Here is a 17,856-nt window from a genome sequence, read left to right as displayed (position 1 = left end):
AGTCGTTTGCTTCAGACGGGCACAGCGGGAGAGATTTTGTGGATAAATGTTTGATTTGCAAGCGGGAATTGAACTAAGCAGCCCCCTCACGAAGCGGTCTTCAACGGAAGCGAAAAAGGAAGCAAACTCCATTAAATATGAAACGACTGTCTTTTTGCGTTGGCCGTTTGCTGTTAAGGCAAGCTTTGCTAGATCTTGCTATGATTGAATTCACTTCCCTGAGTTTCAGGTTTTGTGACTTAACGTTGGTCGAGAAACTACCAGTGCAGTTAATCCCGGATGCACCGGTCAGACAACTAAACCACAATTTCTTTCTTGCAATTTTTCTTACAATGTCAAAACGGTTTTATTACTTCAGTAAGTGCCTTGAGATTAAATGAGAAAAAGGCTACGATCAGATTTCTCTATTTCTTTAATGTGTCATCTTTTAATAAAAAGTCAGAAATAAAAGAGTTAACGTTTTCGCAGCATTCGTTAATATGATCACTAATCCTCAGCATCTTGTAAGAGATCTACTCTCTTGCTTTAAATGACCAAATACTGCCAAAAATTACCGTTAAGATTTTTCCCTTTTTAAAGATAAGCTCCTAAATTCACGAGATTTCTTTTAAAATAAATTATCTATTTGCCTGTTATTTCTTCAACAACACTCTTTCGTTTTTGTTTGAATGGGACGTAAAATGTGTTTCATACTCTAAATTAAAACATTTATTCTCGCTTTTCAAGCTTTGATTCCCTGTGTCTACTCTAGCCATCCTTACTTTGAAATAAAAAAAAAAGACAGAAGGAACTAAAGTTAGACTAAGTTCTCTCGGAGTATATCGGGAAAATCTCAAACTGCGGAGTGTTTAAAAACGATGGAAAAACGTGCCGATAAAAGTTGCCAAATAATAGGCACCAAAGATTCGTTTAGCTGTGGGTCTTTTCATTTAATTAGTTAACAAAGGGGCATTGAATGGAAAAGTGGTATTTCGTAGGATAAACAGTGTTATTGAAAGGCTTCTCCGATCGGCACTAAAGATTCATTTGGGTTCCTAATTGGTCAAAAAAGTGTACTCAAATGCAGAAGAGTGTTACTTTTCTTGTTTCATGGAAAGTTCTCTAAGATGGGAAGTAAAAAAGTAAGAATTTGACTTAAATCCTTAATCCAGAGAGTTAAGCTTCTTTGGTAATAGTAAGTTCACTGAATTGTCTGTGCACTTGTAAAATAAAACAAATTGTGAAAGAAAGATAAGGGAAAAGCTTCTCGAACTTTTGCAAACCCCGGCTGTTTTTGAAATTTTCTTAAGTATATGAAATTATGGTCACACCACAGGTGGAACTGCTTTGATTGTTTTTTGTTTGTTTGTTTTTTTTTAAGTTTTTACCCTAAAAAGTGTTTTTCTCGGCCGAGTTTTATAAATTGTTTTACTGATATAGAGTCCTTTAAAGCAGAATAAATTGAGCTGAAAATTAGGGTTTGGTTTTGTTAATTTTCCTCTCAGAATAATCCGACAGTTTTTTTCTTCTTCTGCCAATAGCATCAATTCTTTTAAGATTAAACTTCGTTTATTTGCGAAGGGAGGCATGTTGCATTTTTCCCACTTTCCAATACCCTGAGCTTATAAACACGATCAAATCTAACAGTCTTACTGTTAAATCGGTAATTAGTACACCTTTAGGTGTAATTGAAAATCTTTTGAATTCGGGATGGCAACGAAACCGTCCCTGTGAGTGACGTAATGAAAGTTGACTTGTCCATTCCGCTAGCCGGGGTGTTGTTCATTATTCGTGTGGCACTGACACAACTGCAGTCACGAACAAAAAGTACACGGGTCACTGTTTTGATGGAACGTGTGTCTTTCAAAATTAAGCTTTAAGCAAGGCCGCTCTGTTCCTTGTGTGTCACTTCGTGCAATACGTCCGTAACACAATTTGATTTAAGCCTTCAGTAAACTGAACAGTGTCACTGGATTAGAGGATCAGAAATCGTGGAACATCCGTCCTTTTCTTCACAAAATTAAATTAAAGCAGGCTATTCGTACAACTTAACGTCCATAAAGAGCTTCTATACGTGTCTCAAATCAGGAAAGCCAATGCTTATTAGCTCGCGAACGAGTGTGGACAAAAGAAATTTTACTTTAAGAAATGTCTTTTTCGTTGTACGAGAACCAAAATGGTTGCTTTTCCGTTCCAAGCCCTTACTTTACACAGTGTGTTCTTGGCTCATTCTTCAGCAAAGATTCCCAGTTTCAAGCTGTCGATTTAGTAAGTCATCATACCGTGTGTTTTTCTGATTTTTTTGGTTAAACTCTCCGAGGGCGTCATTATTTTGGGCTCAATCATCGACGTACAAGGTGATCAATTGCAGTCTTTCAGTGTTGTCGGATCTGCGGTTTTCCTTCCTAAATTAGCGATATTGCTACGAAAGATATTCTGTTTTAGCGCTTTTGGTCTGTTCTATTACTTTCTCGGATCAGCGTGTAGGTTAATATCCGATGTAACTTCGCCGTTTCTTCTTGGCAAACGAGTTTTGTGGATTAATTAATCTTGTAAACTAGTTCTGTCGTCACACGTGTTACAACTGATTCTTTTTTCATTACTTTTCTTTTTCTTTAATTTCACCTAATACACGATTTGTTCATTGAAGCAAGTACTATTGTCAAGGTATAAAATTTTACAGTCCTTAATTTTGCTCCATTTTTCTTTGTAAGCACATGGGCATGAAGTATCGAAAAACTTAAATCAGGGTGTCTTTAAGTCCACCACTTGAGTTTGCGCAATATAAAATAATTCTAGTCAAAATTCACTCAAGTACCACTGTCAAGATATAAAACTTTTCCAGTTCTTTATTTTCTATTTCTTCTTTTTTTCTTTGTTTACACATGGGCACCAAGTATCCAAAAAGTTAAATGCAGGATGTCTTGAAATTGTGCAATTTAAGATAATTCTAGTTAAAATTTATTTACTATACACTCAGTGTCTAACTTGTGAGAAAGGTTTTTTTATGGCCTAAATTAGCCTGTAGATTTTTAAATTTAATTATTTCACCCTAGTTGGATAACAAGTTCAACAAGTAATGAAAAGTTTGATCCTAGGTTTTTGCTAAATAATTGCGGCATAAGGTCATAGGCTTTAAAGCTTACAATTAGAAATGTTCAAATCTTTTCGTGTCCCTTGGTTTTCGGTTCTCTCTTACAAATTACAAAAACCGACCAAATGCGTATATGTTCTCTAAAAACGATTTGATTTGAATTAAGGTTAAATGCTTTGCTTGGTTTAGCTTCCTTAATCTTGATTTTTAGAGCCAAGTGCTCCCTACTGTTACTGTCTTTCAACGCGCGTTGGGAGAATGTTACATATAATCCGTTTGACTATGTACTCTTGAACACGCCTTTCGGAGCAAAGAAGTGGGGTTGGTAAAGTTCAAGCACAGCCACTACGAGGCTTACCATCCAGAAATTTAAATTTTACCTAATTTCGTATCATAAATTTCTTTAGTTCCGTGATTAGTTATCACTAATTTTTGTCTTATTTTGTGTGTATTTTTTTTTCAGTTTTCAGAGATCGTAATTTGTTTCTCGAAGATATTAGCTATATATTGTAGCTACTCTAAAATTCGAGTTAAAATAAAGGTTATGTTTGTATGTAATGTCACATCAGGCGTTCGACCACAGACAAAGTAAATCCACCTTGTAAAGTATAACAAACAATTGCTCAGTAGCTTTCATTTGAATGGTCACACGAGAATTCATCCACAGCCTTAAAAGCTAAAACCACCTTCTACTGGGCAATAAACAGTACCACAGGGAAGTACTGCTCAGTAGCTTTCATTTGAATGGTCACACCATAGGATTTCATCCACAGACTCAAAAGTTAGAACCACCTTGTACAGCATTATTAACAAACAGTACTACATAAAAGTACTGCTTAATAGCTCACACCAAAGGATTTCATCCAGACTCAAAATTAGAACCATCTTGTACAACATAATAAACAGTATCTCACACAGCGAAGTAAAAATTTAGTCTGAAGGAGAATCGGCATTTTATTTATAGCGCCCAAAAGAGCTCTACTCCCTTTTATATAAAAAAAAATATTCATTATTTCAGGTATTACGTTGAATTTCAACTTAGAGATCTCCCGTTGAAAGTACACACATCCAAATCGTTTTCTCACCGACAGTCCAACTTCGGAAAAATATTTCTTGTTATTCTATAAAGTGTGTTAGTATCTTTGTTGATGTAGTGTAGAGAACGTGACAAGCAAAGTTGACTTACATGTTATAGGCATTTTTGCTGATGATTATGGTTTATTTCAGGTCGCTAAAATGGCCTTTGCCGTTCTCAATTATGAAAAAAACAGTCAACAGACCTTCAGCAAATTTTTTATAAAACTCACTCGTAAATAAATAAGTTAACTTTAATCAGTACATGTTCGTTCATAACCTAACCTTCAAATCAGTTCGTGACCTCAAAACTTATTTAACGTGTTAACCGTTTCTTTTCCGCTTACTCCGTTGACATAATTTGGAACTAAGGAGGTGTTTAATCACGTTAGAAAGACTTGAAAGCCTTTATTAATAATTCTTTAATTGATAAAAAAGTTGAAAGTTATCGACAAATTTTGTTATCGTCAAAAAATGATAACAACAACATCATCAACATCATGATGATAAAAATACTCATAATAAACAATATAAAAATAATAAAAAAACGGCTTGAGATGGTTTGTAGCAGTTAATTGTCCTATTGTTTCCTAAAGGTTATTGCGGTTTGATGTGTTTTGTTTTTTGTTATTTCGTACTTCCTTTCTAGAAAAAAAAAATGACGTCCTTGGCGTTTACTACTAATTATAACCAGCCACAATTTATGCACGTACACTTTCATGCTCTCTTTCCTTTATTATCGTTCGTTTTCTCCTACAATTATTCAATGGAACCCCCCAGAAAAGATCTCCTTTTTTGTCCCTTAGAAATTCTGGCCAAAATACATCCGCTCTTTTAACACAGAACTCGCACATACTTCAATTTTAGTAGTAGTACGACGTACTGATTCCTTCACAAGATCATATGAATACTTTTAATGGATTTTTTTTTACTTACGGAGAGGAAATGTTATCGCTAGCTTTAATTGTAGTGCTTCCGTAAGGTACGAGAATTTACAAGAAAAAAATATCCCTGCGTTAAAACGTCCATGATTCTTCAGTCCGTGACATCATCTACATAAACATCGTGACGTGTTTAATCCAGCATGAACATTTCATCTGTTGCTAAGCGGTATCCTTTTGGACTACCAATGCAGACAATTTGACCTCCCACATTGTTGTAAATTAGATAAAATAGCAATAAAGACTCTATACGATGTGATCTACGGTAAATAGTAAAGCATGTATGCACTTGTGTCGAGCGCCATTGCATAGACTTGCTAACGTTTGGCTACCCTAATCCTGCATAGCTTTCATGTCTTAGTTCCGAGTAATCCGACTGGGTGTAGCAGCATCACACGCTTGTTTTTCTTATGTGGAATTTCAGAAGGAGTCCTTTATCAAGCGGATTTTCTGTCCCCGTCTTTTGTATTGATAACTTGACAGCTCGGATCTGCAGGGGGGCCTTAAAGGGGCGACTGGCAAAGAGGGTCGCGAGAATAACCGCGACCTGATCAGCTCATTAGTGTTTTCATTTACTCCTCCAGCACGCGGCACACAACTCGCGCTCAACCATTCATCAAGAATCCAAGATGGCGGGCTTTCTGAACCATTATCCACCTTACCCAGTCAATGGGCTTAACATGCCTCCAAGAAGCGCCGACATGTTTTCCCCGATGGTTGCTCCACCTTATGGTAAGACTTAAGATTTTATTTTTAGACTCTAAAGACGGCGAATTTGCCAACTTTCTACACACTTAGGTAATGACAATTAACCGCTCTCGCGGTTAGCAGGAAAAAATATTTCTTTGAGAAGGAGGAAGTTTTTTATCCTCTGTCGAGTTGCGTTAAATGCTTGCTAAGTGCTTATTTCAGTTTGCTTGAACTTTGAATTGTCAAGTTTTCCTTGTGTGAAAGAGACCTCCCAGATTTTCCGCCTTAGAATTTGTAAAGGTATTTATTAGAGTGTGATATTCTATAAAGCCTATTTACGAAGCTCCCTTTGAAGCTCGGTGGTGTTGTGTAAGCAAAGCCCTTACGGTCAAATTATCGTTATAATGCCGTTCACTTCTTCTCTGCTTCGCATTTAACGAACAGAGTGAGGATCAAGAAAAATGATTCCACAATCTGCAGTATTTTTCAAAATGGCAAGCAAACATGATGGAAGTTTGACTATTGTCCGTGAAGGATTTGCGGGCGCCAAAACTCTTAAGTTAGGCCGATTTTCGAAGGGAAGATTTTTACTACGAATCTCGTTTAAAGCACAGAGAAACATACTTCCCGTAGAAAACATTTAAACGCATTTGCGGCCATAAAAGCTGTTGTACAAGACCGCATGGAGATAACGTGGCTTAAACGGCGATGATAAGATCGTTGAGTTAATTTTGTGTTAAGCGCTTTCACTCCTTCTCGAGAACAATGTCCAAAATCCAACAAAAAAACAAAATTTTACTTTTAAAAGTACTAAGAAATAAATTGTAAAATCTAAAAGTTCTGCTGAAGATTTTTCTTTTAAATAGTAACACCGTTGGATTTTGCCCTTAGACTCTAAAGCTACATATGCATTTTATGACTCCGTTATGAGTCTACGTTAATGGGTTTACATTCGATGGATAATACATTGCACGTACTGTGCTCCTGAACTAGACGTACATGGATCTATTCAGCTTTTTTAGTGGAAAATTCAAAATGTTTTCTTTAGTTCTATAGTGTCCATGTCAATGAACAAATCAGGACTTTGCCCATGCTATAAAAAGAACAGTTTATTCAAATATTTGTGCTTCTAATTTGACTAAAGAACGTTCCTCTTAGAACATGTCATTGCTTAGCTCAAAACTGAGGGTGTGTTGCGAAAGTTAAATTGCAAATAAACGAAAATACATCATTGATTCTATGTTTAGGTTATCCTAGGAAACAGAGAAGGGAGCGAACCACTTTTACCAAGGCACAACTAGAAATCTTAGAAGAACTCTTCTCCAAGACAAAGTACCCAGACATTTTCATGAGAGAAGAAGTAGCAATGAAGATCAGCCTACCCGAATCTCGAGTTCAGGTAAGTTAAAGTGGCGCCTTTTCTGACTTAATTCCCAGCTGAAAGAGCAAAGAAATGTTTAGGAAGCACTGAGGAACTTATCTAAATTAGATCCAAATTTAGCAACATCTTGCGCAACGTCATAAACATGCAGTATCTTAGAAAAGCAATGCCCGAGAGCTTTTCTCAACAAACTCTTGCAAAACGTTCTTTTGTCTGTTGCATGTTCCACTTGTTTTTGCACCGGCGGCTCCCAAAGCTTTATCCCCAATTTCGATGTTAACGAGGGTAAAGAAAGTATATCGTATCATGTCGGGTAATCTAGTCGTGTCGGGAAAAATAAATAAATACAAACGCACATTGGAAAAGCTGAAGATGAGCTTCCCGCACGTTGCAAGGCTTGTTCCCTTTTCATGTCATTGTTAGCTAAAAAGATCACGAAGAAATTAGGGTTTTCTTTTGGAGATGGTTCTGTTGCGCAGGTTTGAATCCTGACTGCTTGGAGGGGAATGCTGCATACCTCTAAACACGCTATGTCTGAACAATCATGCGAAAATTCTACAGCACGTCTCCAAAAGAAGATTTTTGTACAAAGTTTTAGAATTTTTTCTTTCCTTTTTTTTTTTCTTCTTCTTGTTTTTTTTTTTATTATTATGTCTCAGACAAGAAGTAGTGATAATTAATCTCCAAAGGTAGAGATCTTACAAAGGTGATTTTCACTTGTGTACAGCTTCTTTATCCTCATCATGTCCTCTGTGTGTACTTCTAGAAAGCCGGGACTCCGCTTTTGACCTTGGATAGCTTTAACTCGAATTAACAGTCTCAAAAGTTAAAAACGTAGGAGGTTTTACATGAAAAGAGATAAAATTCTAAATAGGTTATTAAAAACTCTAAAACTCTAAAGAATTTTCCGGGAAGTAGAGCAAACTGGCAATGAACTCTGTACCTTGTTAACATGAATGGCCCGTTGTTTGGGAAACATTAGTTAGAGGCTACTTTATCATTGCTCGGAAGAGCTAACCCCTTTAAATATTTCTGAATATTTTGTTTTAGGTTTCCAACTATTTGTGAAATTCGATTTAACACTCACTAGGTTTTTCCTGTTACATCAGGATACTACATTCTCTCACGTTCAGCATTTAGTGGTTTTAAAAGAAGGCTGACAATTCCTATCTAATTCGCTGACCAGCACTAACAGTGGAACATTTCTATGAAAAGTTGGGTCGTTTTGGAGAGAACTAAAAGAATGATATTATAACAAAATCAGATATTAAATTGTGTCATAAATTCGTTAAAAAAAGGGGTGTATAACCCTTCGTGTTCCTGGATGTCGTTCTCTATGCGTGCTTCGATGCACATTCATCATAATGGCATAGTTTCTCCGTTACAATCACTCCCAAATTTAACTATGTTTTATTGATTTAAAGCTAACGTTTGAGTCTGTACAAAATCCTATTTTGTTGTCATTAAAGGAACCCCTAATTAGCAGTACTTTCATATGGTAGTTCTTGGTTCTAACCTAAGTTTTGGCACAAAAACTTACGAAGTGACCATTCAAATGAACCTCTTCAACAGTACCTTTTAAATGGTATTTGCTGTTTGTCAATATCGTGGCTTTTCAATATTCTGTCCTTCTTTGAAGTTAAAGGGTTAAGAACTTGCTGGTAGGTGGCTTTTATTTGTGTGCACACTTATAAGGATTCCATAAATGAACTTAAGCGCACGGCGAAAACAACACAATAATGAATGAACACTGAGTGCCAAGGAAACATTCACTTAAATGATGACACTTTGGGATTTGGCTTAGCTGTCCTTTTTAGTCTTTTTTTTTTCCCACCCTTCTCGCTCAAATTTGTAAGTTTATTGATGAGATCTCTTGGCCCAGCCTTTCGAAGACTTAAGATGAAAACGTTTTTCAGCGAGCTGCATACGACTGTTTTCTAATGTTCGTACGTGAACAATTTCAAGGTAATTGGCAATTTGTAGAACTGTTGGCTGGTCACTCACTGTTTCAGAAAGACGTGAAGTAGCAAACTATATCTGCAAAAATTGCTTGAAAAAAGAAGAGTTGATTTTTATCTGAGACGTAATACAGAAATGTAGACAACCGTTTAAGAATGAATCAATGGGTCTTGAGATTTCAACCAAACATCGATCGTTACTCTATTAGAGCAAGAAAAATGGAGAGAAATAATGAGAATGAAGAATTTCACAAGTGTTTTTTTTACAAGTTTTGTGTAAAGGTGGAGCCCAGCATCCCCAAATAAAAACAATATATACTTTGTTTTGCGCGGAATCAAATGGCGGCATATTGCGTGTAAAATAACCTTAAGCCGGTAGTAAACTCATTTTGTAAGTAAAAATAAGATAGTTGTTATTTGCATTTTTTTTAAATTTTTAGGTGAACTTTAGATAGAAAGAATTCTATCTCAGTTTGTCTAAACGTGGAATCAGGTGCAACGCAAATTGAATTAAAATCGTTTGACTTCCGAGCATTTAGGCGGTGATCTGGATAGTGTACGTACACACGAATGTACTGTCAGGGATTTTACGCCCACAAGACTATTCATCTTTTCTCACGTAATGACTTTAAGGTTAAACATTTTTACTCGAGACTTTCCATGTTATTACAACAACTTGTGTTCAAAAATATCGTCACATACATTCGAGGTAGTCGTAGGAAAAACCCTCTATGTGTTTTTCATGGATGAGTTTGGGGATCGCGTGTGATGCCATTCTTTTCGTGGTGTCTGGGCAATTCGCTTGACCTCACTTTTGCGTGCTCATACACCCCTGCTTGTCTCGCTGGTATTGTGTATTTAAAGGAAACTGAAACTTTCCAGAGAAAACTACTTAAAATCCTATTCCAAAAGTCACGCTCGCCTAAAATAACCAGAAACTTCCAAAAAAAGGTGAAAAAGCCACACATGTATTGCTTGTAAGTTTCTAGATTTGTGTTGTTGCGTGGCTTCCTAAATTAGGGACTTGTGTTTATACGTAAAGCTTCTAATCGAGATTTCATTATTGTTTTTTTCCTTCTTATCGCTATTACTACTCAATGAATCTTAAAGGTCAGCAGATACTATGTAAACACCACAGGAGACAACAATGTAAATTCCACTTGTTTGAAGGCGCCAATTTGAGATTCAAACGGACATATATTTGTTTGTTTTATTCTACAACAGGTGTGGTTTAAAAACAGACGCGCCAAAGTTAGGCAACAGAGCAAGGGAGAGCCTAAACCGAAACCCAAACCCAAAACTCCAACGTCAAGCAAAGAGTCTTCGCAGGCCGTACCATCGCCATGCAGATACGCAAGCTGCAGCGGAAACATTTGGAGCCCGGCCCACGATTCCGTTCGGCCCATGCCTACTTATCCATCTCACGCGGCCGTCATTAACAACAGTATGACAATGACAAGTGCCACTCCTTCATTCATGCCACCTCCCCCTCCCCCTCCGTATTACTGCTCAAGTCCGAACGGGGGGTCGTACATGCCTTTGGAACATGCGCACATGCATCCCATGGCACCGAGATAAAAAGTCGTTTCGTGTGGCTTTGAACGTTATTAGGGAAATGTAAGGAAATGCTAATATCTGGGCTTTGCACTCATAATACCAATTAATTTAAAAAGCTTATGTGCAAATACAGGACTATAACGGTAATCCATATATTATAAGCGAGCGAAATTCCAAATTGTTGTCTGCGATAGTAGCCAAAGCTAGCATATCACTTTCTCACAAACACATCAGAAGGATAAGCTTTCTAGACTTATTAATCACGGAATCCGCTAATAGATGCGCGACCAAGACACATAACCTGTTATTATTACGCATTAGGACTTAAAACCTTTTACGGTTTCAAAAAAATGGTTATGTGGGTTCAGGATTCAATTTCTTCCAGTTTTGTCTACATATTTTTGACCAAGAAAATGTAGCGTTGTTAGTCTCGCTAGTTGCACGAACATGTTGAATATAACAACTCCAAACAAACAACAGTTAGGAGTTAATAGAACCACACAGTACATATCGTTGATAGCTACATTTGAGGGCTCCAAGTTTTCAGTTTATTTAGCTTTGTTTTGTTTATGTGATAGACACCCAAGTATTAGGTAGTTTACATTGTTCTGGAAACTTTGTTTTGATATTCAACTTCGTGGGCTAGCGTGGCTTTTATTAGTTGTTGATTCATGTAAGTGTTTGGTATTCTTTTACTTTTGTCTTTGAAGAGAATGGTCATAGAATTTCTGGTAAGCTCGACCATTTGACGCGGACACCTTCCGGCTTTAGTTTGAATCAAGTATCCTTAGTTGTAATTTTCACTAAGGCTCATTTAATATTTCTGTTATCTCATTTCCCGCTTCCTAAAGACACAAGGCGTAAAATTTTAAAAGGATTCCCATTCGAGAAATATTAAGCTAGATATCGAAAACTACTAAGTTCTTTTAATGACATTATTTTGACCACACCTTCCGGCACGAATTAATATGTTAATAAGTACCCGTTCTCGTGGGCCGAAAAAAACGTTTAAACCCCATGCAAATCCAAAGTAATCATAAGTTTTATCCACTTTTGAGAATTCCTGATCAGACAATTTCGTACCGTGTAAACAATTAATTTAAACGTCAATGTCTAGTAAATAGCATGCATGCTTCATTCTGTTATAGTTTATTTCGTATTGCAGGAGATAATGAAGGTACATTCCTGTCTTGGAAATTTAGGAAAACGGTGATATGATTTTTTTTCTTAGTTTTTGCTGACTTTGTATTTGTAACTTTTGTATCTATTCAACTCGCCTTTTTTTCCATCGACCTTTCTATTGATAGACAACAAATGGCTTCTGTTGTGCGAAAATGTTGTTTACAAAGGCTGGATTCGATCTGGGAGTCGAAGCAGGTTAATTTATTTTATTAAATTAAACCTTCTGCTTCCTAAATTGCTGCCCGTGGGTGTATTAAATTCAGTATCGGATTTTATTTTTTAACAAAAGCCATTTATTCTCCTTTGCATTTAAAGGGGCTTTGTCACGGCAGTCTCGTTCATTTGTTAAAAATTAGTTACCATGATTTCACATCCCTATTCGCTATGGAACTTGAGAACGAAAAAATTACAGTTTCTGTGAAATATCTCCCAAGTACAGATGATAAAAACTGTTAGGCTAACAAGTTTTCAAAAACCACAATTGCAATCCGTTTTTTAATCTTCTTCAAGTTTGTCAATCCTTGCCTCTGTTCTGTATTTGCTGTGTTATTTATTTCTTCTCTTATACTTCTACATTACCTATACTAACGTTTTGAGCGATTTAGTGGTAGTTTCCGCTGGTTGAATTTTGATAAATTTTGTGACACAGCTCCTTCAAGGTTTAAGGGAAAATGTAAAGGTTATACCTTGTTTGTGTAATCAGATTTCGTTCATGTGCGTAAACCCGTTCTTCATATCAGCATATACATTTATTATTTTGTTAGATAAATTTTTATTCCATTAGGTATTGGTTAACATATAACATCGCAATTAATAGTCTTGCTCACTTATTGTTTGTAACGTAGACTTTAAAGTTGGAACCAAAGTAATATAGTAAGCTCCATAGCACATGTACCTATATGCGTACCACTTACTGTAACTAGAATTGCTTCAGAGAAAATATAATGTAAATAGACTGCAACCATTGAGCTTTGGGAATTCATGAAATTATTAACAAGTGATGAAATATGGAATACACTAGAAGGCTTTTTTATTACAATTATGAGGAGAAATCACATTTTGATCGCTTAGATGCATGACCAGGGAGTTGACTTTAAAATCTCTAAAGAAATCAAATTATCTTGTAAATTAATGCTCGGAAAATACAGCTATAAATAAAGGAAAGACGAAAAAATAAAATAAATGGAAATCAAATGTGATGTTTTCTTGTTCAAATTTTAATTCCCAAAAAATTTTCCCCGTTTGCTTGTTTGTTTGTTTTGTTTTGTTTTGTCTTTGTTTGTTTTGCTTTTCTCCACAATGTTTTTAAGTCTCCTTTGCAAGGGCCGATTTCATTAAAAAATTAATGCCTATCATGTCACTGCCACAAATTTTCTTTTAAAAGAATCATAAGTTTTCAAGTAAGGTATACTATTCCGTGTTCAACAGTGTGGCGAGTCCTTTTCAAGATATCGTCGCCGACGCGAAAATGTTTGGAATAATACCATCTTTTGGGAGCAATTTCTTGCCCTATGATAAACGTTTTTCGTATTACCTTCATAATTCATTCAGTTTTCACCGTGCGGCTCCAAAGTCTTGTCAAGAACAATTCCTTTTAATGTGGAATCTTTTTCTCCAAGATAAATGGTATGCCTTTTCACGGTTTTTTCCCAGTTATTTTGTTCCTAAGTACAAAAATGTGAAAAAGAATGTGAATGGTGCAAAAGACGAGCAAAAAAAAGTTGAGCAAACTATATTGACACAGGTTGTGACAACATCCGTATATTTGATTTGAATTGATGATGACGATGATGGTGGTTGTGGTGAGGGTTTTTTTTTTTTTTTTTACGCTTTTGTTTTCGAAGGAAAACAGAACAAAAAATCCAACACAGGATATTTTTTACATGGTCAATACTCGATACATTCTTTGAATTCTTGTGTTGGTGGTTTTCTTAGGGCCTGTTTACATGGAGGTGGCGGACCCCAGGTAAGTGAGGTAACCCGCTTAGGTGGGGTAACCTGTCTGTCCATATAATCTCTCATTTTAATTTGATCACGTTTACACGATAGGTGGGGTGACCCGCCATATTTTACCTCACCTACCTGGGGTCCCCCACCTCCATGTAAACACTGAGGCCTTTAGCGTTTTATCAAGTGACTAGCTCTAATTTGAGATGAACAGAATGTAAGATCGAATACATGTTAATAATGATCAGCCATCATCTTCTTGTCTGAACTACGTTTCCCAAGTTGCAAACCTTTGATTAACAAATAACGTCTGTTTTTGTTTCGGTAAAAATGCAGTCCCTTGCCTGGGTTACAAACAGCGGAGTTAGGTTTCAAAACAACTTTCGGCATCGGCTAAGTATTTTAAGAAACGGCTAAGGTGCAAAAACGATTATGTAATTCCACATATTGTTTGTAAATGAGTGTGAATTAAACAATAAGATGTTTTGCGATAAACTTCGTATACTCAAAGCAATCAGAGAATCGGATCGTCAGAAGCGGCAAAGTAAGGCAATTTTTGTTGAATATTTTTTTAGGTATTTACAGGACAGTTTCGTATGCTTCAGAGACCCCTTATAAACAAGACACTTGTCTATCGGTATTTATTGTTTTCGGAGAGGTCGCTGAAGATAGTGTCTCAAAACCCTGTAAAAAAAAAAGAGTATCCCGATCATTTAATCGTCAAAATACTTATTTCTTTGACCTGACCCTGTCTGCTAACGAAATTCCACCAGTCTTTAATTTTTTATTACTTAAAAGGCCAACTAACGTGCTCGCAGTAGTAGATTATTAGCCATCATCCACTATAGGGTCTTTTATTGGATATTAAACAATTATTAAATGAGGCTAAGTATGATGTGAAGAATTATACAGATCGAGGAAATGAATAACAAAGTGCTACATATATAAGTAGAGAAAGGTTATTGTCACAAACATCATAATCATAATCATCATTATTGTTATTATGACTGTCTAGTTTTCGTTGACAGTTATTAAGTTAATCACTGAATGATTTTATTGACAATTTACCCATCCGAAAAGATTAACTTAGAAGACAGTATAGATTTCAACTTTAATAATCATGGGCTAAATTTTTTTTGAATAAATCAATTAAAGTGGACATTGCCCTAACGTCTCGATTTAGATTGAGATTAGATTTGAATAAGACACAAATTAACCGAACATCTTCAAAGTTATTCCTACCAAACTTTGTAAAGCTGATACTCTTACACCAGGCTTTAGCTGATACATGAATACTTTACAATTAAACTGGAAAACGAATCATTTGACAAAGCCTAATAGAGGGTCTTCAAATGACGTCACTACCGCCGTGTTGGTGTCTCAAAACAATGAAACGGCGACCATGTTGGTGTCCCAGACCGATCCTATGGGAGTTGAACTTTGAAGCGTTCTTTTTTTCCAAAAAATTTGTACGGCTGCTGGCCATGTGAGTGAAAGGCCTCCATAGTACAGTAGCCACTGAGAGACGAAAGTGTCTTTTTGCATGTTATTTGAGAATCGAAAGTGTCTTTTTGCACGTTATTTGAGAATCGAAAGTCAGCTTTTTAAGCACTCCGTTCAGTCATCAACAACTATGTCTTCATTGGTCACTGCCAATCGGCGCTCAGCCTGGGCAAACTGTGATTTCGGCTGAACTGTTTAGTAGCTTGAAAATGGCTGACTGAGACCGCGCTTGATTCTACCGAAGGCAAAAACTTTGCTTTGATGCACACCTTTGTCTCCGAGAAATATTGCGTGATAAATCACTGCTACCATACCTATAGAAGCCCTTATACAAAACTGAAAAATTCTGCCTACTGTTACGTCCCCATATGGGGACGTAAGATATTATCTTGATTATGGTACTGAACAAGGCTAATTTGGATTGCTTGACCATTTACCGTTGTCAATTGCTTTGTTCGTATGACCTCAAGTTTGACAAAGCCGTTATACTATGAGGAGAAATATTGTTGTATTCTGTTCTTCAAAAAAGACTACTGATTGCATTCTTATCTTGTCTAGCTTGAGTGAAAGAGGGAGTATTCATAAGTAGGTTGAGTATGAAAGTAGTCCTGAGGACTGTTGTTGTTGACAGTGACTGCCGTTTCGACAACCTGTGCGGCAATAATCTTCACAGTCAAGACTCTGAAGATGACTATCGCACAGGTTGTCGAATACTCAACCTCCTTATGAAATTTTCTTCTGGGTTCAAAGCTTTCACAGAGGGAGTATTGAAAGGTTGCTGTAACTTTTGAAACTGTGTCGATGGTATCCTGTTTTACACAAAAATATGTAATTTTCCCTTCGCTATTTCAGCCTTGAGCCCCTGTTCTAAAGAGACGGCAATGGTTCCAGAAACCCCCGGGGATTCTCTCTATAATGGCCCATACAGGGAGGCTCCGTCCGAAAGGGGTACCTTTTTCAGGCTTCAGATATATGAAATTGAAGGGATTTCATAAATCAAAGTATATGAAAGGGTAGGGAAATCTGTCATTTTGGTGCGTAAAAGGACCAAAAAGGGCTAACAGACGCATGTTATGGATGTGAAAGAGAAAGAAAACTTTCTAGTTTAGTTATTTATTCATATTAAAAGACCTAACATTTAAAGCAGTTAAAAGGGGATGCAGTGTTCTAACTAGGTATGTGAAAGGGGTGCCTTTTGTCAATAGAAGGTATACGAAAGGGGTACCTTCACTGTAAAAATGGTAGGTAAAAGGGTAAGGACTGGACCTCCGGGAGGAGCCTCGCCGTATAAGACTTTGTGGAGTACTCCACCCCCCTCCCCTCCCCACAAAGCGCAAAACCCTGCCACAGACCGCAAATGGTTAAATGGTCAGACCCAAAAGATCGGACCCGCACATACCTTCCTTGGACGAGGTCAGCAACATACACATCAGTAGATCTTAAAAACTTTACAATTAATTTCCATCATAAGATATGTACTAATTTTAGAACTGCCAGATTTATTCTTGCATGCGCTGTGTCCTCAATAAGAGCAGGTAGAATTCAGCTGGGGTAGAGTTAGTCATTTAGCTAGTTCTGTCATTTTTTTAAGGAGCTCTGATCTTGATTTTTCTGTAGTCCATCATGTAAATTACGTTATCACTGCGGGAGGGGCCAGAGGCACTTGAGATAAGATTAGATACAAGGGCAGGGTAACCTATTTTTAACTAATCAGTTAATCGCGAGGTCCAAATTTAGCGACAAAAGGGTTGTGTCCATTCAAATGTACATGTCAGTCTCTTTCATCTTGGGGCTAAATTTAGCTTGTTTGATTCCAGTGAGTAAGCGTTTTTAGATTGTGGAAGGAATGTTTAGCAAAGGTAGATCAATTGCAAAATATTCCACCAATCCAAGTCGTTTGACGATGTAATCTTGCTCAAAGAGAAGGCGAACTCGAGATTAATTTCTATTGGTCACTATATAGGTGACGAGAATCGAAGCTAGAAGTAAACTATCAGGGTCGATACAAATAGAGCCGAGAGAGAATCTGCTGTTTACCTAAAAAAAGTTAACAGCAAAATTAGTTCTAAGAAATTTTCTTCTGATTTTTTTTTACTTTCCTATTCTCCCCTCTGTGTGCTAATAGATAACTAACAGGTAAGCCAGTCAGAATAGGGGATTCACAATAGAACCCATTGTTGTAGAAGATAGTTCTGGATATTATTACGTAATACTTTTACATTTTTGACGCCTTCGGAGAGCCAAATTAAAGTCCAGAAAAATTTAAAATTCCACCTAGCCTTTTTCAGGCTCTCAGATAGCAGGGATGAGGCGTCATAGTGAATGGCACGCGAAAAATATGAGAGCATGATTTGGGAAAACGGTGTGGCTCGCGGACCCAACTCGGAGCTTGGAACAGGCTAAATTCCACCTTGCAGACTTCTTCAAAGTGATTAGCAGCAACGAACAATTTCGTTCATATAGTAAAAAACTGCCACGTACATGTGTCTTTCGTTTGAGAAAGTTTAAGTCACGTTTGAGACATTTTTTTCCTAACTTGACGTATTACAT

The 17,856-nt window shown here is 36.8% G+C and overlaps 1 protein-coding gene across 1 annotated transcript in view; it reads left to right on the top strand.

Moving 5' to 3' along the window:
- The window catches only part of LOC140924182 (uncharacterized), a 41,452-nt gene that overhangs the window by 2,152 nt on the left and 21,444 nt on the right, over window positions 1-17,856 (top strand). Inside the window, exons 2-3 of the mRNA XM_073374211.1 lie at window positions 5,673-5,820; window positions 7,026-7,177. Coding sequence (XP_073230312.1) covers window positions 5,673-5,820; window positions 7,026-7,177 — 300 coding nt within the window. The remainder of the gene's footprint in view (window positions 1-5,672; window positions 5,821-7,025; window positions 7,178-17,856) is intronic.

The sequence above is a fragment of the Porites lutea genome, chromosome 14 (genome assembly GCF_958299795.1).
Source record: "Porites lutea chromosome 14, jaPorLute2.1, whole genome shotgun sequence".
Taxonomy (NCBI): domain Eukaryota; kingdom Metazoa; phylum Cnidaria; class Anthozoa; order Scleractinia; family Poritidae; genus Porites; species Porites lutea.
This window is presented reverse-complemented; position numbering and strand designations above follow the sequence as displayed.